This window comes from Pristiophorus japonicus, chromosome 3 (assembly GCF_044704955.1).
Source record: "Pristiophorus japonicus isolate sPriJap1 chromosome 3, sPriJap1.hap1, whole genome shotgun sequence".
NCBI classification, from domain to species: domain Eukaryota; kingdom Metazoa; phylum Chordata; class Chondrichthyes; family Pristiophoridae; genus Pristiophorus; species Pristiophorus japonicus.
In genome coordinates, this window is record NC_091979.1 from 262,985,816 (window position 1) to 263,008,614 (window position 22,799).

The 22,799-nt window shown below is 43.7% G+C and overlaps 1 protein-coding gene across 2 annotated transcripts in view; it reads left to right on the forward strand.

Annotated features, from left to right (window-relative positions):
• The window catches only part of dclre1a (DNA cross-link repair 1A (PSO2 homolog, S. cerevisiae)), a 77,163-nt gene extending 57,436 nt beyond the window's left edge, over nucleotides 1-19,727 (forward strand). For both annotated transcript variants that reach the window (XM_070876605.1, XM_070876606.1), the window contains exons 8-9: nucleotides 18,522-18,663; nucleotides 19,207-19,727. In XM_070876605.1, the coding sequence (XP_070732706.1) occupies nucleotides 18,522-18,663; nucleotides 19,207-19,442 (378 nt within the window). In that variant the 3' untranslated portion in view covers nucleotides 19,443-19,727. The remainder of the gene's footprint in view (nucleotides 1-18,521; nucleotides 18,664-19,206) is intronic.
• Nucleotides 19,728-22,799: the final 3,072 nt, after the last annotated feature.

A 22,799-nucleotide genomic window follows, 5' to 3' on the forward strand; every position in this document is an offset into this window, starting at 1 on the left:
TATTTGGGGTACTGGGAGGGTTATTTTTGGGTCAGGTGTTGCTGATGCACACTGTAGGGTTTGTCCGTTCTCCTTACAGCCTTTTCTAATTCTGTTTATTTTAGTTTTTAATTCCTGAATCAATTCAGTGTGGGTATCTATTTCTGTTCCCGGTAACAGGTAAGGATAATTACTTGGGCAATTTCAACCTTGTGTTTGGTCTGACTATCCCACCATTTTTTCTGTCTATGGGGGTATCCGTGGGCTGCCACCCTTTCCGTTTCATTTCTTCCATTAATGTTGTGGATTTTTTGCCCAGCAAATTTAGTAGAGACCCTTTTGGTCCCCAGTTACATTCTTCCTCTTTTTTTTGCTGGCCTGGGTTTCTGTTCCCTCATTGGTTTTATTCACCTTTTTTTAACTAGCTGAGTTACCCATCTTACTTTGGGGAAGGTGTAGGGGTCTTGGGCATTCCCTTTAATTCATTTTTGGGATGGAGGACGTCATCAATATGTCTCCCCTTGGTGCCGTACACTCGTACTGCTACGCTTCTGGGTCACTATGTCTTGTCTCTGCGCCGTGCGCTCGTACCGCTTGGGCCAATAGGTCTCGTCCATATGTCTTCCCTTGCATCTGTATGCCTTTTAACCCCCTCCCACCCCTATATCGTCTCTGTCCTCTGTCTCTGTCCCTCCGGGACCCGCTACAGATGGTTATTTGTACAGATGTCCTTCCCTCCCGGTTACAATGCCACAGCTCTAACTTGAAGGTGGTAAATTAAACATACTCACCCCAACAGCTGGATCATTGTTCCGTTCGGGAAATTCTTGTACCCTGCTCGCAGCACCAAATTGAAGGGTAAAATGGGAAGGCTTCTCTTCCCACGAGCGGGCCCTCTGATATAAAGGGTCGACGCTTTTCCCAACCGGCGTAGCAGCCCTCGAAGTTAGTAGATGGAGACGGATGACAAGGTATAACGATCTTTAATTACGGACGTCCGGGAATACTTCTCATCACAGCCACCTGTGAGTGGAGATGTTCCCCGAATAGCAAAATCTTACATCATTTATACATTTCATAGACAACTTCGCCCCCCCCCCCCAGTACGACCTCCCTTGATCTCTAATTGGGTTATCTTATCAGTAATATTTTGGATTGACAGACCAGTGTCCTAGTACATCAATGTTGAATCAGAGGACTCTGGGTCCTTGGTACTAGAATATGTTAGAATGTGTGAGGTCAGCTACAGACCTTTTGCCCTTTTGCTGAGCCGATGTAGAAGCCGGCACTTTAAACCTTATTTCGCTTATGCTCCTCAAGCCAATTTTCTCACACACGCAACACTCATCTGCAAGGGATTGGGATCAGGGCAAGTGGACAATAGAGTACAGGGTAGTCCCTTTTGGTACATTTTAATGATTGAAGCATTTCACGCCTACCCTTAGTTTCAAGACTATAATATAATGCTGGTTATGCATCTGGTTGGTCAATACTCAAAGGGCTCAATTTTGGTCCACCCCTTTTTTCGGCGCACGTACCGGCGATGCGCCGCTTTTTTCCGTTCCGAAGTGCGCCGAAAAAATTCCTCCTCACTTTGGATGTTGGCTCCACCCCCAACTCAACTGGCTGCAGCATGGCCAGTCGAGTTGGGGGTGGAGCCAGCGTCCTGTGCTGAAAACAGTGCCGGGACGTCTGCACATGCTCATTGTAGTCAGGTCGCGATGTCTGCGCATGCGCAGTAACGCCGAAATTTGGTAGTCGGCCCAGCCCCTTTCCCTCTCCCTCCCCACAGATTCTGCGTTCACTCACTCTCCTACTTCCCCCCCCAACAGATGCTGCGTTCACTCACTCTCCTGCTTCCTCCCCCCGCCCCATTCATTTGCAGCCCAGCCCAGGCCGAGTGGCCTCCCAGTGCGCGTTGTCGTGCCGCCCCTAGCCCAGGCCGAGTGGCCTCCCATGGAGTCCAGCCTTTCCTCTCCCTCCCTCCCGATGCCATGGAGCCCAGCCTTACCTCTCCCTCCTCACTCCCCCCAGCCTCCTGATGCGTCTTTGCCGGCCGCCCCTATCCCACGCCTAATGGCCTCCCGTACAGGCCGGTCCGCTGCCTTCCCCTGCATAAGGTAGGATTTACTTAAAATATTTAATAGTTAGTCAATTGTTCTTTATTTTTATTTAGTTATTTTAAATTTTATTTGGTGCTTGGGTGCACGTCCTTCCTTACTTACCTGCGCCAATTTCTTAACTGCCCGCAACGTTTTTCAGAGCTGGCCACATATGCTGACCGAAGTTGATTTGGTGCAAGTGTTAGCTGGCCAAAGTGGCCAAAACTGACGTAAGTGTCTGGGAATGCCCCCCTTTGGGGAAAAAAACTGAACTAAAAAAAATCGTACCTAACTAAGTTACTCTGGAGTAAGTTTCTTGGGGAAAATGTCTTTTTTTTTAAACTTGCGTCAGAAAAGCCAACTTGCTCCAAAAAAAAATTGATGCAAGTATGGCCAAAATTGGGCCCGTAGTCCCTACATCAACAAGGTGCTCTCCTAGTATACACGTGTGTATGGAAATTACACTCTCGGCTGTCTTTTAACTGGGGTAGACAATATGGCAACAAATGCTCTTTGATCATACAGTTCACCCTCATGCGTGGAAGATCCATTTGTAGTTCATCTGTTTGACCCTGGATGACAATCAGTTTCAGCTTTTCTGTTTGGAGATGGAGACTGTCATCCTGGAGGCCAGAAAGCCCCTCCTTTTCTGGTCATGAATGTTTCTTTGTGTATTTCCTTTGTTCCCATAGTTGGCTCAAAAGATATGAGTACACCCAGCAAAGTTACACTGGTAACCCTTCCCCTCCACTAGCCCTGCTAACAATAGTTCTTGAACTTCATTGGCATTGAACAGACATTATCTTGTAGGAGGGATCGCCTTCACCTTTCAAGTTAGAAGGGTCAAATGTGTAACTGAACAAAGACATTCCAGTTGATTGCCATATTATTGAAACACTGATTTTTAGAACCATTTTTCCCATTCCTACTGGTTGATACCCTAGTTGGTTCCTGCAGGCCATCCACTAATCGAGCTTGCAGCACATATTCTAGAGTATGTCTAGCATTTGCATTGAGTTTAAAGTCTAATTCTGCTTGTGTTCCTGTTGTTGTGGTTATTTGTATCTCATGAGATATTTGCATTTGGAAGTATCATCCATTGGTATGCAAGTTATTTGGAAATTGTGCCCAGTTAATGTTCATTGGTTTGCAGTTTAGTATTTCACAAGTTAATTAACTACTAACTAGTGCAAGGAACATAACCGATCATGGAAATAGAGATTTGATGTCCTAATTATGGCAGTGATTGAGCATTCAGGTGTGCTGCAGCCTTAAACATACTCACATTTAGTTTTAGCTCTTTGACCTCGTGAACTTCCTGACTTGTTTTATACAGGTTACCACCATTATACCCAGTTTTACTGTAGTTATTTTGGGCCCAAATTTCGAGCCGCGCCTAGAACAGCGCAGTCCTGACCTGGACGCCCGTTTTTTGCGCCACAAAGTGCGCCTAAAAAAACCCTCCAGATTCTCCAGGTCCTTGGCGCAGCGCAGCAGGAGCTGTAGGGGGCGGAGCCAGGGCCCTGCGGCGAAAACAGTGCCGGGACCTCTGCACATGCGCGCTACAGTGGGCACGCATGTGTAGTAGCTCCAGGCGCCCAAAACTGTGGGAGGGGCCGAAGCACACAGCCCCTAGCCCTGGCCGAATGGCCTCACTGGGGCTACGTGAATAAGGCTCCTCCCACGGCCAGCTCCTGCTTCCTCCCGACCCGACTCGACTCCCGCTTCCCACCTCCGGACCGGACCCGACTCCGCCCCCGGACCCGACCTGACTCCCGCTCCCCCCCCGCCCCCGCCTCCGGACCAGACCCGACACCAACCCGACTCCCGCTTCCCCCCGCCCCGCCCCCGGACTGGATCCGACCTGACCTCCCTCTCCCCCCGACCCGAACCGACCTCCCTCCCGCCACCCCCCCGACCCGCGCTCTCCCCGACCCGACCCAAGATCACCTACCTGTAAATCTGGTACAGGGGACGAAGTCTCGGGCCCGGCCCATTCAGCCTCCCCCCCCCCCTCCCCCCCAATCTCCTTTCTTTCTCTCTCTCCCCCCCCCCCCCCCTCCCAAATCTCCTTTCTTCCCCCCCCAATCTCCTTTCTCTCTTTTTCCCCCCCCCCCCCCAATCTCCTTTCTCTTCCCCCCCCCCCCACATCTCCCATCCCCCCCCTCCCTCTGCTCCCCCCCTCTCTCCCTCTACCCCCCCCCCCCCCCCTCTCTCCCTCCCCTTGCTGTCTGAAACACAGATACTGACAGACAGAGAATGAGAGACACACACAGACAGAGAGATAGAGACACACTGGGCGGGGGTGGGGGGGGGCATCCCAGCACGCTGTTGGAGGGCTCCCAGTGCTGCAGTCGGTAAGTAGAAAATGTTTTATTTATTGATTTTTTTTTTTTTAAATTATTTCTTAATTTTTTTTGATTGATTTATTGATGTATTTATCATTTATTATTGATGATGGCTCTTTATTTGTAAAATTGAAGTGTTTAATGTTTGTAAACTTCCCTTTAACCCCCCCCCCATTCCCTACGCCTGATTTTCTAAAGTGTAGACAAGGTTTTTTCGAGCGTACAAAAATCTTCACTTACTCCATTCTAAGTTAGTTTGGAGTAAGTTTTCACTGACTAAACTTTGAAAACAGGCGTAAGTGGCCGGACATGCCCCCTTTTGGAAAAAAAAATTCTGTTCCAAAGTGAAACTGTTCTAACTGACTAGAACTGGAGCAAACTAAATGACGAGAATTCCGATTTCTAAGATACTCCGTTCTACACCAGTTGCTCCTAAAAATCAGGAGCAAATCATGTCGAAACTTGGGGCCTTTATAAGCAAAAGGTTGAGATGATTAAACATTTTTTAAGCACTCCTGCTTTTAATATTCGATTGGTGACAAACACATCATTTCTTTGCTCATTTCAGTTTAATTAAATAACTATTTGCAGACATCTAAATTTCCGTGACTTTTCATTAATTGTGTGAAGTTTTCTGTTATTTTAAAGCATTTTTTGTTTCAACAAGGATTAACTGTTCTGACTCTTGATTTGTATTAGTTTGGTAATGTAGTGTATTATGCATTATATTTCAAAGCAATTCTAAATAACTGAGGTTAACTTGCTTCTGTTTTCTATCAAACTCATAATTTTGAATGAATTCCATATCAAATGTGAGAAAATATGGGCCCAAGTTTCCGCCCTCTGGAAAAACGGTGCATCTCCATAAGGTGACTTTCTGGAATAAAAAAGGGCGGCGAAAACTTACCTTGTGATTCTCCGGTCTCCTCAGGAGGTCTTCGTGCTCGGCGTGGCGCTGAAAACGGTGCCAGGACCTCTGCGCATGCGCGCTAGAGTGTGTGCGCCTGTGCAGTACCTCCAGACTCCCGAAGCTGCGTGGGAGGGGCCCGACCCTACACCGAATGGGCACCCCGGGCGAAGATCAGGACTCTGACCTCCCTCCCGTTCAGCTCCCTCTTCCCCCTTTCTCCGCCGCCCCCCCCCCCCCCTCCATTACTCCCCTGGGGGCAGGGCCCGCCCAACATCTCACTAGGAACGGGCCCGCCCGAACTGGCGGCGGCCCGGCCCGTTCATCCTCTCTCTTCCCCTCCCCGTCGGTGGGTGGGGCCCGTCCACCTGACATCTCGCTGAGGGCCCTGTCTGAAGTGTCGGCGGCGGCCCAGCCCGTTCAGCCTCTCTTTTTTTTTGTTCCCCCTCCCCACCACTCCTCCCTCTTTCCCCCCCTTCCTTGTCCTCTTCTCCCCCCTCCCCCTTCCTTGTCCTCTTCTCCCCCCTCCCCCTTCCTTGTCCTTTTCTCCCCCCTCCCCCTTTCTTGTCCTCTTCTCCCCCCTCCCCCTTCCTTGTCCTCTTCTCCCCCCTCCCCCTTCCTTGTCCTCTTCTCCCCCCTCCCCCTTCCTTGTCCTCTTCTCCCCCCTCCCCCTTCCTTGTCCTCTTCTCCCCCCTCCCCCTTCCTTGTCCTCTTCTCCCCCCTCCCCCCTTCCTTGTCCTCTTCTCCCCCCTCCCCCCTTCCTTGTCCTCTTCTCCCCCCTCCCCCCTTCCTTGTCCTCTTCTCCCCCCTCCCCCCCCTTCCTTGTCCTCTTCTCCCCCCTCCCCCCCCCTTCCTTGTCCTCTTCTCCCCCCTCCCCCCCCCTTCCTTGTCCTCTTCTCCCCCCTCCCCCCCCCTTCCTTGTCCTCTTCTCCCCCCTCCCCCCCTTCCTTGTCCTCTTCTCCCCCCTCCCCCCCCCTTCCTTGTCCTCTTCTCCCCCCTCCCCCCCCTTTCTTGTCCTCTTCTCCCCCCTCCCCCCCCTTCCTTGTCCTCTTCTCCCCCCTCCCCCCCCCTTCCTTGTCCTCTTCTCCCCCCTCCCCCCCCCCTTCCTTGTCCTCTTCTCCCCCCTCCTCCCCCCCCCTTCCTTGTCCTCTTCTCCCCCCTCCCCCCCCCCTTCCTTGTCCTCTTCTCCCCCCTCCCCCCCCCCTTCCTTGTCCTCTTCTCCCCCCTCCCCCCCCCCCTTCCTTGTCCTCTTCTCCCCCCTCCCCCCCCCTTCCTTGTCCTCTTCTCCCCCCTTCCCCCCCCTTCCTTGTCCTCTTCCTCCTTCCCCCCCCCCCTTCCTTGTCCTCTCCCCACCCCTTGCTCTCAAACACTGTTGGAGGGCTCCTGGTGCTGCAGTAGGTGAGTAGAACCTTTATTTATTTATTTATTTATTTATTTATTTATTTATTTATTTATTTATTTATTTGATTTTTATTGTTTATTTATTATTGATGATGGCTCTTTAAACACTTAGCTTTTACAAATACCCCCCTTCTCTATCTCTTCACCTCCCCCCCCCTCCAATCTCTCATTCCCTACGCCTGATTTATAAGTGTAGGTAAGGTTTTTCTGAGCATTCAAAAATCTACACTTACTCCAAACTAACTTAGAATGGAGTAAGTGTTCGCTGCCTAAACTTGTAAAACAGGCGTAAGTGGCTGGACATGCTCCCTTTTGGAAAAAAAACATCTGTTCTAAAATTAAACTATTCTAACTCACTAGAACTGGAGCAAACTAAATGCCGTGAATTGCAATTTCTAAGATGCTCCATTCTAAACTAGTTGCTCCAAAAAAATAGGAGCAACTCGGGCTGAAACTTGAGCCCATAACAAATAAAAAATTCTTTAGGTAGATCGTTTATTTTAAATACAGTACATGGTCTAAATTTAAATAGTACTCCACTGGTTTTTTTTAAATCTTGACCTTTTTTGTCTCTTGTTTTCCTCTCCCTCCAACTTTTATTTCCAGTAACAGTCCATAATCTCTTACTGGGCAGTAGGAGTTTTAAAATAAAAATGCCTTTTGATAGCCTACTAAATTCTATCCTGACCTCTGGTAGTAAAATATAATCTCCTGGTTGGCAAATCAGTAACAAGGGGGCATAGACATAGGATGAACATTAGAAAAACATTTTCTCTCTCAATATTATTGGATCATGGAATTATTTACCATGTGTTTATTGAGGCAAAGATTACAATATTTTTCAGAATGGAATTGAAGTAGTTCAAAAGGAGGCATATAAAAGGATGCAAAGAAAGGGTAATGAAATGGGATTAGAGTAGACTGTTTTAGCTGAAGAGCTAGCACTAACAAAAGCAAGTTGGGTCAAATAGGCTGTTTTTATGTTTATATATGCTCCAGGTTGCAATCGCAATTTGTGATTGAGTTTTTTTGAAAGATATATTTTAAAAATGAGCTTTTCCACAGAAATGGTAAATTAAACTAGTAATAGAGAACATTGTTTTTAAAAATGTGTTTTTAAACAATGTTTTCTCCCCAATCAGCTCATTTGTTCCTACACAAAACTAAAAGAAATATAATTTAAAATATTTTGTAATTACTTTAGATTGCATGTAGCAGCCGGGAAATCTGGAACTGCGGATATTCAGCAGGACCACATTTGATTTTTTTTCCCCACCTTTGATTTTTTTTCCCCACCTTTGTTTTCTGGCTAGAAAACAAATTGAGAGGCTGGCTGGCCGGAACACCTGCGCTGGAAGGTTACAGTAGTTAGCGGAGGGAGAAATCACCAAGGGTGTAGGGGAACATGGGGAGGAAGGGAGATCATGGCAGGTAAGCTTGGGCGTCTTGGGGGGAAGCACTCTGCTCCTCCTAGCCTACAAGCAGTGCGAGAAAAGCACTTATCTGCTGGATGCAACCGCTCTTGCCTCTCATCAGCTGCTGGATTTCTCAATCATTGGGAAACCCAGCCCACAGCCATTAAATGCAAAAATGTGTTTAAAATCTGAGGCGCAATGATTCTTTAGCATATTTAAATTACTGACTCACCTCTCGAGAGCAGGTTACTTGCCCAACCCACCCCAGTTAAACTGGAAGTAGGGGTAGTTGGTGTCGGGTTTCAGATCGTTGGTTTTGCGTTTCAGGCTTTTCAGAATTTAAGCCCCCCCCCCCATCGCATCTTGGGGTGTTAAAATTCCCCTTCCCATCCCCCCCAGGCATCTGAGAAGAGATTCTTGTGGAAACTTATTGGTTATTTTCCCCAGACACAGCATTTACAACTTTATTGTCAACCTCCATCTTCTGTTGCTAAGTCAGTTTTCAATCCTTTTATACAATTTGTCATTTCTGATGATTTGGTTATTTTTGTGCGCTAAAATAATTGAATTAGCCAATAATTTGAATTAAGCAACAGAGGGAGAGCGAGGCCCATAAAAAGGCGGCAGTCGGGAGAGCAGGTTCAGGTTCAAAAGGCAAAAAAGTAGAAAGAAATAGTGTGATATCACAGCCAAACAGGTAAGTGATTGGTGAGTAGTTTTTCTTTTTTTTTTTCTTCTTTTCTTATCTTGTCCCTGACAACTACATGTGCAGGAATTGTATCCAGCTGCAGCTCCTGACAGACCGCATTGTAGCACTGGAGCTGCAGATGGATTCACTGTGGAGCATCCGTGATGCTGAGGATGTCGTGAATAGCACGTTTAGTTAGTTGGTCACACTGCAGGTAAAGGTTACACAGCCAGATAGGGAATGGGTGACCATCAGGCAGAGCAGTGGAAGGAAGATAGTGCAGGGGTACCCTGTGGTCATCTCCCTCCAAAACAGATACACCACCTTGGGTACTGTTGGGGGAGATAGCTCATCAGGGGAAGGCAGCAGCAGCCAAGTCCATGGCACCAGGGGTGACTCTGCTGCACAGGAGGGCAGGAAAAAGAGCGGAAGAGCTATAGTGATAGGGGATTCTATTGTAAGAGGAATAGATGGGTGTTTCTGCGGCCGCAAACCAGACTTCAGGATGGTATGTTGTCTCCCTGGTGCAATGGTCAAGGATGTCTCGGAGCGGCTGCAGCGCATTCTAGAGGGGGAGGGTGAACAGCCAGCTGTTGTGGTACATACAGGTACCAACGATATAGTTTTTAAAAAAAAAATGGGATGAGGTCCTACAAGCTGAATTTAGGGAGTTAGGAGTTAAATTTAAAAAGTAGGACCCCCAAAGGTAGTAATCTCAGGATTGCTACCAGTGCCCGGTCCTAGTCAGAGTAGGAATTGCAGGATAGCTCAGATGAATACGTGACTTGAGGAATAGTGCAAGGGGGAGGGATTCAAATTCTTGGGACATTGAAACCGGTTCAGTACAAACCGGGCGGTCTGCACCTGGGCAGGGCCAGAACTGATGTCCTAGGCGGAGTGTTTGCTAGTGCTGTTGGGGAGGGTTTAAACTAAAATGGCAGGGGGATGGGAATCTATGCAGGGAGGCAGAGGGAAGTAAAAAAGGGGCAGAAGCAAAAGGTAGGAAGGAGAAAAGCAAGAGTGGAGGGCAGAGAAATTAAGGGCAAAAATCAAAAAGGGCCACATTACAAAGTGTTCAAAAAACAAGCCTGAAGGCTCGGAGTCTCAATGTGAGGAGCATTCATAATAAGGTGGATGAATTTGCTGCGCAGATAGCTATTAACGGATATGATGTAATTGGGATTACGGAAACATGGCTCCAGGGTAACCAAGGCTGGGAACTCAACATCCAGGGGTATTCAATATTCAGGAAGGACTGACAAACAGGAAGGAAAAGGAAGTGGGGTAGCGTTACTGGTTAAAGAGGAGATTAACGCAATAGTAAGGAAGGATTAGCATGGATGATGTGGAATCTATATGGGTAGAGCTGCGAAACACCAAAGGGTAGAAAACGTTAGTGGGAGTTGCGTACAAACCACCAAACAGTAGTAGGGAGCTTGAGGATGGCATCAAACAGGAAATTAGGTACGCGTGCAAAAAGGGTACAGCAGTTATCATGGGTGACTTTAATCTACATATTGATTGGGCTAACCAAATTGGTAGCGATACTGTGGAGGAGGATTTCCTGTAGTGTATAAGGGATGGTTTTCAAGACCAATCTGTCGAAGAACCAACTAGAGAGCAGGCCATCCTAGACTGGGTTTTGTGTAACGAGAGAGGATTAATTAGCAATCTGGTCGCGTGTGGCCCCTTGGGGGAAGAGTGACCATAATATGGTAGAATTCTTCATTAAGATGGAGAGTGACACAGTTAATTCAGAGACTAGGGTCTTGAACTTAAAAAAAGGAAACTTCGACGGTATGAGACGTGAATTGGCTAGGATAGACTGGAAATGATACTTAAAGTGTTGACGATGGATAGGCAATGGCAGACATTTAAATATCACATGGATGAACTACAACAATTGTACATGCCTGTGTGGCGTAAGAATAAAAAAGGGAAGGTGGCTTAACCGTGGCTAACAAGGGAAATTAGGGAACGTGTTAAATTCAAAGAGGCATATAAATTGGCCAGAAAAAGCAACTAACCTGAGGTCTAGGGGAAATTTAGAATTCAGCAGAGGAGGACCAAGGGTTTAATTAGGAGGGGGAAAATAGAGTATGAGATTAAGCTTGCAGGGAACATAAAAACTGACTGCAAAAACTTCTATAGATATGTGAAGAGAAAAAGATTAGTGCAGACTAATGTAGGTCCCTTGCAGTCAGAATCAGGTGAATTCATAATGGGGAACAAGGAAATGGCAGACCAATTGAACAAGTACTTTGATTCTGTCTTCACTAAGGAAGACAAGAATAAACTCCAGAAAATACTAGGGGACCGAGGGTCTAGCGAGAATGAGGAACTGAGGGAAATTCTTATTGGTCAGGAAATGGTGTTGGGGAAATTGAAGGGACTGAAGGCCGATAAATCCTCAGGGCCTGATGGTCTGCATCCCAGAGTATTTAAGGAAGTGGCCCTAGAAATAGTAGATGCATTGGTGGTAATTTTCCAACATTCCATGGACTCTGGTTCAGTTCCTATGAATTGGAGGGTAGCTAATGTAACCCCACTTTTTAAAAAAGGAGGGAGAGAAAACAGGGAATTATAGACCAGTTAGCCTGATATCGGTTGGTGGGGAAAATGCTGGAATCAATTATTAAAGATAAAATAGCAACACATTTGGAAAGCAGTGACCGGATCGGTCCAAGTCAGCATGGATTTATGAAAGGGAAATCACGCTTGACAAGTCTTCTAGAATTTTGTGAGAATGTAACTAGTAGAGTGGACAAGGGAGAACCAGTGGATGTGGTGTATTTGGACTTTCAAAAGGCTTTTGACAAGGTCCCACACAAGAGATTAGTGTGCAAAATTAAGGCACATGGTATTAGGGGTAATGTATTGACGTGGATAGAGAACTGGTTGGCAGACAGGAAGCAAAAAGTGGGAATAAACAGGTCCTTTTCAGAATGGCAGGCAGTGACTAGTGAGGTGCTGCAGGGTTCAGTGCTGGGACCCCAGCTATTTACAATATACATTAATGATTTAGACGAAGGAATTGAATATAATCTCTCCAAGTTTGCAGATGACACTAAGCTGGGTGGCAGTGCGAGCTGCGAGGAGGATGCTAAGAGGCTGCATGGGGACTTGGACAGGTTAAGTGAGATGGCAGATGCAGTATAATGTGGATAAATGTGAGGTTATCCACTTGCGTGGCAAAAACAGAAAGGCAGATTATTATCTGAATGGTGACCGATTAGTAAAAGGGGAGGTGCAACGAGACCTGAGTGTCATGCTACATCAGTCATTGAAGGTAGTAAAGAATGCAAATGGCATGCTGGCGGCCTTCATAGCGAGGGGATTTGAGTATAGGAGCAGGAAGGTCTTGCTGCAGTTGTACAGGGCCTTGGTGAGACCACACCTTGAGTATTGTGTGCAGTTTTGGTCTCCTATTCTGAGGAAGGACGTGCTTGCTATTGAGGGAGTGCAGCGAAGGTTCACCAGACTGATTCCCGGGATGGCAGGACTGACATATGAGGAAAGACTGGATTGGCTAGGCTTATACTCACTGGAATTCAGAAGAATGAGGGGATCTCATAGAAACTTAGAAAATTCTGATGGGACTGGACAGCTTAGATGCAGGAAGAATGTTCCCGATGTTGGTGAAGTCCAGAACCAGGGGTCACAGTCTAAAGATAAGGGGTAAGCCATATAGGACCGAGATGAGGAGAAACTTTTTCACCCAGAGTGTTGTGAATCTGTGGAATTCTCTGCCACAGAAAGTTGTTGAGTCCAGTTCATTGGACATATTCAAAAGGGAGTTAGATGTGGCCCTTACGGCTAAAGGGATCAGCGGGTATGGAGAGAAGGCAGGGGTGGGGTACTGAGGTTGCATGATCAGCCATGATATTGAATGGCGGTGCAGGCTTGAAGGGCCAAATGGCCTGCTCCTGCACCTATTTTCTGTTTCTATAAAGTTTCTATAAAGTGCTTAAAAATGTTGATTTGAAGAGTAGATTTTTCCACCTTGCTTTGCAACAAAAACTTGTATTAATATAGCACCTTTTTAGAGTAGAAAAAAGTCCCAAAGCACTTCATCGGTGCTTAATTTTTAAGATACTGAGCTAAAGAAGATGTTAGAGGTGAGCTTTAAGGAGCCTCCTAAAGGTGGTGTTCAGGGAGGGAATTTTAAAGTTTGGGACTAGACAGCTAAAGACAACCTCTTTGGTGGGGGTGAAGGGATGCGGGTTCTGTTGCTTGACAAACATTTTATACTCTCTGTTCCAGCTTGTGGAAGCCATACGATACTTAAACTAGACAGCAGTCCAGAAAATTACGTGAATAGTACTGTAAATTAAATTATCTGCTAAATTCTGCTCTAATTGGCATAATTTTCAAGTATTTTGTTGTAGTGCATATGTAATCAGTATTTAAGAGGTAACATAGTATAAGCTGTTTCATTTTTGTCTAATTTGGAATGACTTTTAACTCCGGAAGTTATTTGGGCCTCTTCACGTGAGAGATTATCTTAAATTTTACTAGTCTCTGTGGGATATCCTCTATATACTTCCTGAGTTTGATTTCCTGAGATAGCTGATAGCTGCTAATTAGGCTGTTTCAACAAGATGGGATATTTCTCTTATACAGAAAAGATAAATAAATGTCAGTATTTTGCATAATCACTGAGATTTTTGCTCTGTTATAATTTCAGGTAATTTAATGTAATTTTTGGTTAGGAGCATAGTATGAAAGTGTAATTCTTTATACATTAAGAATCATAGAATGCTTCCAGTCAAGAAGGTGGCCATTCAGCCCTTTCCCTGCAGGCCTGCAAAAAGTTTTTCTTTCAAGTACTTTTCCAACTCCCTTTTGAAAGCCGTGATTGAGCCTGCCTCCACCACCCTTTCAGGCAGTGCATTCCAGAAGCCAACCACTTGTCGCATTTGGTTCTTTTGCCAATCGCCTTAAACTTCTGTCCTCTGGTTCTTGACCCTTTTGCCAATGGGAACAGTTTCTCTATCTACTCTGTCCAGCCCCCTCATGATTTGAAAACTTCTATCCAATCTCCTCTCAACTTTCTCTGCTCTGAGAACAATCCCAGCTTCTCCAGTCTATCCACATAACTGAAGTCCCTCAACCCTGGAGTCAGTCTATCCAAGGCCTTCGCATCCTTCCTAAAGTGCAGTGTCCAGAATTGGACACAATACTCCACTTGAGGCCGAACCAGTGTTTTATGCAGGTTCATCATCATATCCAGGCTTTTGTACTCTATACCTCAATTCATGAAGCCCAGACTTTCTCAATCTGCCCTGCCACCTTCAGCGATTTGTGCACATATACCCCTAGGTCTCTCTGTTCATGCATCCCCTTTAGGATTGTACCCTTTAGTTTATATTTCCTTTCCTCATTCTTTCGACCAAAATGTATCACTTTGCACTTTTCTATGTTAAATTTCATCTGTCACATGTCTCTGCCCATTCCACCAGCCTGTTTATGTCCTCCTTGAAGTCCATCACTATCCTCCTCACTGTTCACTATACTTCCAAGTTTTGTCATCTGCAAATTTTGAAAACTTTGCCCTGTACACCCACATTCAAGTCAGTAAAATACATCAAGAAAAGCAGTGGTCCTAGAACTGACCCCTGGGGAACACCACCTTCCTCCAGTTCGAAAAGGAACCGTTCACCACTACTCTGTTTCTTGACATTTAGCCAATTTTGTATCCATGTAGCCACTGTCCAAAACAAATCATTTTGATAGCAGAAGCACATAGAATAGCTGTGGTAACTGAAGTATAAGTTAATGGGACTTATTCTTGCACTAGTCTAAAAGATGATTAACTTATATTTTTCAACTGTTTTCCTGATGTGTTTGAATCCTGCTTAAAGTTACTCCACAAACTGATTTGTCGTTTGAATATCCAACATTAAAACAGTAACTTACTAAAAGTCATCCTGTCAGTGTTATGGGTTTTTTCTTGTAAAAATATTCACAACTTGTATTAGTATGGATCTAGACAGATCATATGGCATGGAATCTGTAGAATTTTAAACTATCAATCTAGGATACCAAATAATTTTTCATTTATACTGTTTAATTCACTTTAGGATCATATGAAACTCTGTCCTATTACAGAATATTAAATTAACTTTATCTACAGTTTATTTTTTATCTATAGTGTGCTGAATATTTTTCCCCTCATAATTTTAATGTGGTTAATTTAATAATTGGTTTAGAAGCAGTAACTATAGCCTGTTGTGTAGACTTGTTCTTTGGTAACCTAGGTAATTAAAGTATACATTACAAAGTATTAATCTACCAGTTTTTAGTCAGTACATTTATCAAACCAGCTTGTCCAGTTCACACAAGTAAACTATTGCAAAATATCTTCTTGAGTCTTGCATTTTAAAAGAAAAAGTTACCTTACTGAGAAAAGTAAAGTATGCACAGTCGTCATCATCATCATAGGCAGTCCCTCGGAATCGAGGAAGACCTTGCTTCCACTCCTGAAGTGAGTTCTTTGGTGGCAGAACAATCCAATACGAGAGCCACAGATATTTGCCAAGGGAAGGGATGGGTGGGACTGTTTTGCCGCATGCTCCTTCCGCTGCCTCCGCTTTACCTCTTCACGCTTTCAGCGTTGAGATTCTAAGAGCTCAACGCCCTCCCGGATGCACTTTCTCCACCTAGGGCAGTCTTCGGCCAGGGACTCCCAGGTGTAAGTGGTGATGATGCACTTTATCAGGGAAACTTTGAGGGTGTCCTTGTACCGTTTCCGCTGCCCACCTTTGGCTCGTTTGCTGTGAAGGAGCTCCGCATAGAGCATTTGCTTAGGGAGTCTCGTGTCTGGCGTGCGAACTATGTGACCTGCCCAGCGAAGCTGATAGTGTGGTCAGTACTTCAATGCTGGGGATGTTAGCCTGGACGAGGACACTGATGTTGATGCGCCTGTCCTCCCAGGGGATTTACAGGATCTTGCGGAGACATCGTTGGTGATATATCTCCAGCGACTTGAGGTATCTTCTGTACATCGTCCATGCCTCTGATCCATACAGGAGGGCGGGTATTACTACAGCCCTGTAGACCATGAGCCGAAGGCTGCACTGGCGCACTGTAGGCAGTGTTGAATCTCCGCATCAATGTCTGCTTTTGTTGACTAGGCTCCTGAGGTATGGGAAATGGTCCACGTTGTCAAGTGTGAATGTTGATGAATGGGGGGCAGTGCTGAGCGGCGAGAACAGGCTGATGGGGGACCTTTGTCTTACGGATGTTAAGCGTAAGGCCCATGCTTTCATACGCCTCAGTGCATACAGTGTGGCTCAGTGGGTAGCGCTCTCGCCTCGGAGTCCAAAGGTTGTGGGTTCAAGTCCCAATTGAGCATTAAAATCTAGGCCGACACTCCAGTGCAGTACTGAGGAGGTGCTGTCTGTGCTTTCAGGTGGACATAAAAGATCCTATTACACTATTTCAAAGAAGAGCAGGGGAGTTATCCCCGGTGTCCTGGCTAATCCCTCAAACAACATCACTAAAGCCAGATTATCTGGTCATTATCGCATAGCTATTTGTGGGAGCTTGCTGTGCACAACTTGGGTGCCATGTTTCCTATATTACAACAACGATTACACTTCAAAAGTAGCTGCAAAGCGCTGTGAGGCGTCCTGAGGTCATGAAATCAGCGATATAAATCTCTCTGCGTTTTACATTGTGATTGATGGTTCACCACAGTTGAGAATAATTCCAAATCTTAATTGTTTCTTTTCTTTGTGGATTTACATCATTTTGTAAGCATATTTATTTGGATTATAATAAATAGTAGTGCACAGTAACGAGTTTTACATTTGCAGTGTACAAAATTTATACTTTTGCAATTCATCTAATTTACATATGCTAATTCAGTTAAAGAAAAGAACAAACAATCAGGATGTCCTAAATTGCTTCGCAGCAATGAAATCATCATGTTCGGAAATGCAACAAACAATTTGCAAATAGCAAGATCTCAAACAGCAGTGTGATGAATGACCAGTTAATCTGTTTTGATAGTTTTTTGAAGGATGAATGTTGGCCAGGACATCAAGAAAACTCCCTACTTCTCTTCAAAAAAAAACAACTGCCATGGAATGTTTTACATCCACTCGACAGGCAGATGGGATCTCAGTTTAGCATTGCCTCTGAAAGACAACACCTCCAACAATGCAGTACTGCACTAAAGGATCAGCCTGGATTATGTGATGCCTTGGAGTAGGGCTTTAACCTGTGACTTGGGAGCAAATGCCATCACTGAACCAAGCTGCTGTGCTGTATTTCTGTTCATTGTAGTAAAAAAGCAAATTCCTTCTGTAGCTGAACTTTTCTAAATTAATAATGAAAATGCCAGTTTTCATTAACAATTTCTCTTTCCCCCCCCCCCCCCCCCCGCTCCCCATTCCTATTAAACAAAGCACTGACATTTTCCCCTCCAAGAAACCATGGTTCTGGCCAATTATCAGATCTCTTGCATAAAGGATTATGGGTATATTTGTGTAGTCATTTATACAAGCAATGCAACATTCAGTGAACTGTTACAGTAGTGTTTTAAAGTGCCCTAACTGGCTAATTCAGAATAGGCTGATATATTGAAGAATGGGACTGAATATACCCATTTTTAGAGCAGTGAAAATCTTAATCCAAGCATTTTTTCCCTTGACCATATTTCCCAGAAATGGGCTTTTAGATTTCTAAAGATAAATATTGGAGATGGCTATGCCAAATTTACTTGAAATACTTTTTTCCGTGACCTGCAACAAGATTTTCTGGCTGAACCTATTCATCGATAAACATTTATCAAACAAAATTGAAACAAACAACTCTTATGAGTTGATTATCAAACATTTTCTGTGAAGAATTTGTAACTGCTAATTTGAAAAGTTTTTATATAGTAATTATTGTATCTCTACTTGTTCCTGTTCCTTTGAATGGTGCCAAGATATGCTTCAGCTGTTTTTTGATTATCAATTAACAGAATTCTAGTTGTCTGTTCATATATAATAGAATGCTATCGTGGATTTTGTAACTGTTCTGCAAAACTGACAGATTTGGGGAATCTTTGTTCTTGCTTTGTGTTCTGACTGCAATGTGGGCCTGATTATGTTTAAAAGTATGCTTGTGAGATGTTCCTATAAGTAGTGAAACCAAGTGGGGAATGCCTTCTGTTAGAGATAGAGTTCCTAAATAACTGTAAAAAGAGAATTCAGAAACTGCTGAAAAATAATCATTAGTTGCTAATAAGGATGAAATGCATTGAAGGAGAATTAACTCTAATAATGAAACATTTGAAATTTATTTGGTAGTTGCACCTTCAAGTAATAGAAGAACATATTTGCAAATCATGTGAATTCTGGGAATTAGCTACTTAAAATGGATATAAGGGTGGCTAGCTGTATTATGCTTTCAGTGGCCTATACAGCTGTTTTTTATAACCTTTCCTATTTCTCGGAAAAAAAACCTTTTTCTCACTTAAGGTGCTGGGTAATTCAGGCAGGAGCATTTACAACATCACTGCTTTCCAAGTTCACAGACCAAAGTTGTGTTAGTTAGATTTTTCCTTTCTACCAACTCCAAACCATATAGCATTCAATCAAAAATTGTTTCATCAGAAACGTCAGTAAAGGTTGGTTATTCAAAACCAGTCCAGTTGGTTGTGCATCTAATCTGCTTTTGCTATTTTAGGGTTTACAAACGCATATGCGCAAGTTCCCAGGAAAGTATGACCAAATTGTGGCATTCAAACCAACTGGATGGACATACTCTGGCCAGAGTGGTACAGTTTTTGACATCAAGCCACGAGTCCAAGGAAAGTTCACTATTTATGGTAGGTACACGTTGGGCCACATGGAATTATTTTTCTCCTTTTGAGAACTTCATGTATTTAGTGGAACAGTAAAGTTGAGGGTTGTGTTCAGTTACAATGCACTTTTACTGTAAAGTAGTTTGCCACAAGAAGGAAAATTAAATCCTGTTCATATTTGAAGTAAACAATGCTATGAATTGTTTTTATTTTGTACATTCTAGTGTACTTTTCTCCCCATCTCCCCACCCCCCCCCCAAAAAAAAATCTTTATTTAACATTTTTTTAACTTTTTTTATATTCTTCATTTTTGTGGGGGGAGTGGAAGTTTTTTTTAAACCTAATTTAGCATTAATTGGCAGGCAAGATGCCCACAATTTAAAAACCATTTGACCCAATTGTTTGTTCATTACTAAACACCATCTAAAAGAATACTGAAAACACAAGAGAAATGGTGGGAACATGACAAAATAAATATGTACACAGTTGGTGGAGGCGAGGGGGTAACTTTAGCATTTATCTTGTTAATTTGTGATTCTCTATTTCTAAAATTGCCATCTGTTGCAGGTATTCCATACAGTGAACATAGCAGCTATCTTGAGATGAAGAGATTTGTGCAGTGGCTGAAACCAGCTAAAATCATTCCTACAGTTAACAATGGAAGCTGGCAGGAAAGGAATATGATGGACAACATGTTTAATGAATGGATGATTGAAGCGGTGCAGAGGAAAGTTACATGTCCTTACTCCAATGATCTTTTGTATAAATGTGTAGAAAATGTTTGCACAAGTAGTCCATTTTGATTATTTAAAATGTCTTTCAGAAAGGTGTCTTTAAAAACAAATTGGAATGTACACTTGGATTTGCTTAGAATGTAAATATTGTAAAGTAATTGTCAGAGCAGATATCTAGTTATATAATTAAAACTGTACAGATTATATGGGGATATCATAATTAATTTTGCAGTATAGAAAATACTTCAACTTTCTGCAAACATACCAGAAATATTTACTAAATAACATGCATGATGGTACAGTGCAAGCTTTTAATTTATTTATAATAGGTATTTAAGAAATAAAGATGAGAAATGTGACTGATCCTTTATCGACTCAGTGTATTTATTAAAATTCTGTAGAAATAGAAACCACAAACCTAATTTTTTATTAATGGATTTATAGACTCTGAAATTGCAGTGTGTATGCCTGCATTCACTCAGAGCATGTGCACAATCAGAACTTGCGTACGTTAACAGGTGAGCATTGCTGGCGCAGAGATGGCTATTTGCCCAGCAATTATGCACTTAACTGTTACGGCTGCTAAAAGTAGGCATCCAGCATGCGCTTTAATGTTGAAAGAACCTGGAAAAAGACCTCGCAGTCTCATAAGAACATAAGAATTAAGAACAGGAGTAGGCCATTCGGCCTCTTGAGCCTGCTCCCCCAATCAGTAAGATCATGGCTGATCTTCTACCTCAACTCTACTTTCCTGCACTGTTCCCATATCCCTTGATTCCCTTAATATTCAAAAATCTATCAATCTCTGTCTTGAATATACTCAAAGACCGAGCCTCCACAGCCCTCTGGGGTAGAGAATTCCAAAGATTTACCACCCTCTGAGTAAAGTTTCTCCTCATCTCTGTCCTAAATAGCCGACCCCTGGTTCTAGACTCCCCAGCCAGAGGAAACATCCTCCCTGTATATACCCTCTCCAGCCCTGCAAGAATTTTGTATATTTCAATGAGATCACCTCTCATTCTTCTAAACTCTAGAGAATATAGGCCTAGTTTACTCAATCTCTCCTCATAGGACAATCCCACCCTCCCATCCCAGGAATCAGGCTGGTGAACCTTCGTTGCACCCTCTCTATGGCAAGTATATCCTTCCTTCGGTAAGGTGACTAAAACTGTGCACAATACTCCAGGTATGGTCTCACCAGGGACCTATATAATTGCAATAAGATGTTTTTACTCTTATACTCTCATCCTCTTGTAACAAAGGCCAATATATCATTTGTTTTCTTAATTGCTTGCTGTACCTGCATGGTAACTTTCATTGATTTGCATAGAACGACTCCCAGATCCCTCTGAACACCAACATTTCCCAATCATTATATATATATATTTTCTGCTTTTCTATTTTTCCTACCAAAGTGGATAACTTCACATTTCTCCACATTTATATTCCATTTGCCATGTTGTTGCCCATTCACTTAGCCTATTTATATCCCCTTGAAGCCTCTGCATCCTCCTCACAACTTGCATTCCCACCTAGCTTTGTATCATCAGCAAACTTGGATATATTACATTTGGTCCCCTCATCCAAATCATTGATATAGATTGTGAATAGCTGGGGCCCAAGCACCGATCCTTGCGGCACTCCACTGGTTACAGCCTGCCAACCTGAAAATGATCCGTTTATTCCTACTTTCTGTTTTCTGTCCATTAACCAATCCTCAATCCATGCTTAGTATATTACCCCCAATCCCATGAGCCCTAATTTTGTTTAATAATCTCTTGTATGGCACCTTAGCGAATGCTTCTGAAAATCCAAATACACCACATCAACTGGTTCTCTACTATCTCTAGCCACCTTTTTCAAAACCCTGGTTTGTAGGCCATAAGGTCCAGGGGATTTATCGGCTTTCAGTTCCATTAATTTCTCCAGTACTATTTTTTTTTTTCCTAATTTCTTTTAAGTTCCTTATTCTTGTTAGACCCTTGGTTGGTTTTTTGTGTCTTCCGTGAAGACAGACACAAAGTATTTGTTCAATTTCTCTGCCATTTCCTTCCCCATTATAATTTCTCCTATCTCAGCCTGTAAAGAACCCACATTTACTTTTGCTAATCTTTTCCTTTTTACATACCTATAGAAACTTTTACTGTCTTTTTATGCCTCTTGCTAGTTTACTCTCATTCTATTTTCCCTTTCTTTATCAATTTCTTGGCCTTCCTTTGCTGAATTCTAAAATCCTCCCAATCCTTAGGCTTGCTGCTCAGTTTGGCAACATTATAAGCCTCTTCCATTGATCTAATAATATATTTTGCCTGTAGAAAGGTTAATATGTAGCAGCAGGGGGAATCTAAAGGATTTTTAAAAAAGATATGTGGCTAGATCTGTGAAGGGGGATTATTTTTGTTTGCGCCGATGATTTCTGTTGAAAGAGCTTCGTGCTCGGAACTTGCCGGTTGGGTTTAAATATTTATTATGTAACTGGCATAAATCTTTGCCCCTGTGAGCAGGCACGGGGGGTTGCTTCTGTGATATGAGGTGCGATTAATATTTGTGGCGGAGGTGCGACGAATGAGGGTACGGGGCCCAGAAGCGCCGAGGGCCCAGGGACAGCACGGGCCAGCCCACCCGATATGTGTGCGCACTAGGTCCGTGCAGCAGAACAGGCCTCCAGTCGTCCTGGTTAATTCTTGCCATTGGATGAAGGCCTAGCTCCGTCAAGCCTGTGTGGTGGCTGATGTGCAACGGTCACCACACATTAAAAAAATCCACGCACAGGCATCTTCCACTCCTTCAATTGGAGTTCAGGACTGGAATATCAGGTCCTGCATTGAAACATCTGTGGAACCTGTGTGGAAGCAAGTCATCCTCGTTGGATCTTTGACCAGCGTACTAAGTTTAAATAAAGGAAACTATGAAGATAGTTTAAATAAAGGAGACTAAAGGTATGAGGGCTGAGTTGGCTAAAATGGACTGGGAAAGCAGATTATTGAATAGATTAAAGAGTAGGGCGGTTGATGAACAGTGGTGTACATTTAAGGAGATATTTCACAACTCTCAAGAAAAATATATTCCAGTGAGGAGGAAAGGGTGTAAGAGAAAAGATAGCCATCCATGGCTAACTAAAGAAATCAAGGATGGTATCCAATTAAAAACAAGGGCATACAAAGTGGCCAAAACTAGTGGGAGGACAGAAAACTGTGAAGCTTTTAAAAGCCAGCAAAGAACAACTAAAAAAATGATTAAGAAAGGGAAGATAGGCTATAAAAATAAACTCGCACAAAATATAAAAACAGATAGCAAGAGTTTCTATAGGTATATAAAAAGGAAAAGAGTGGCTAAAGTAAATGTTGGTCCCTTAGAGGACGAGACTGGGGAATTAGTAATGGGGAACATGGAGCTGGCAGAAACTCTGAACAAATATTTTGTATC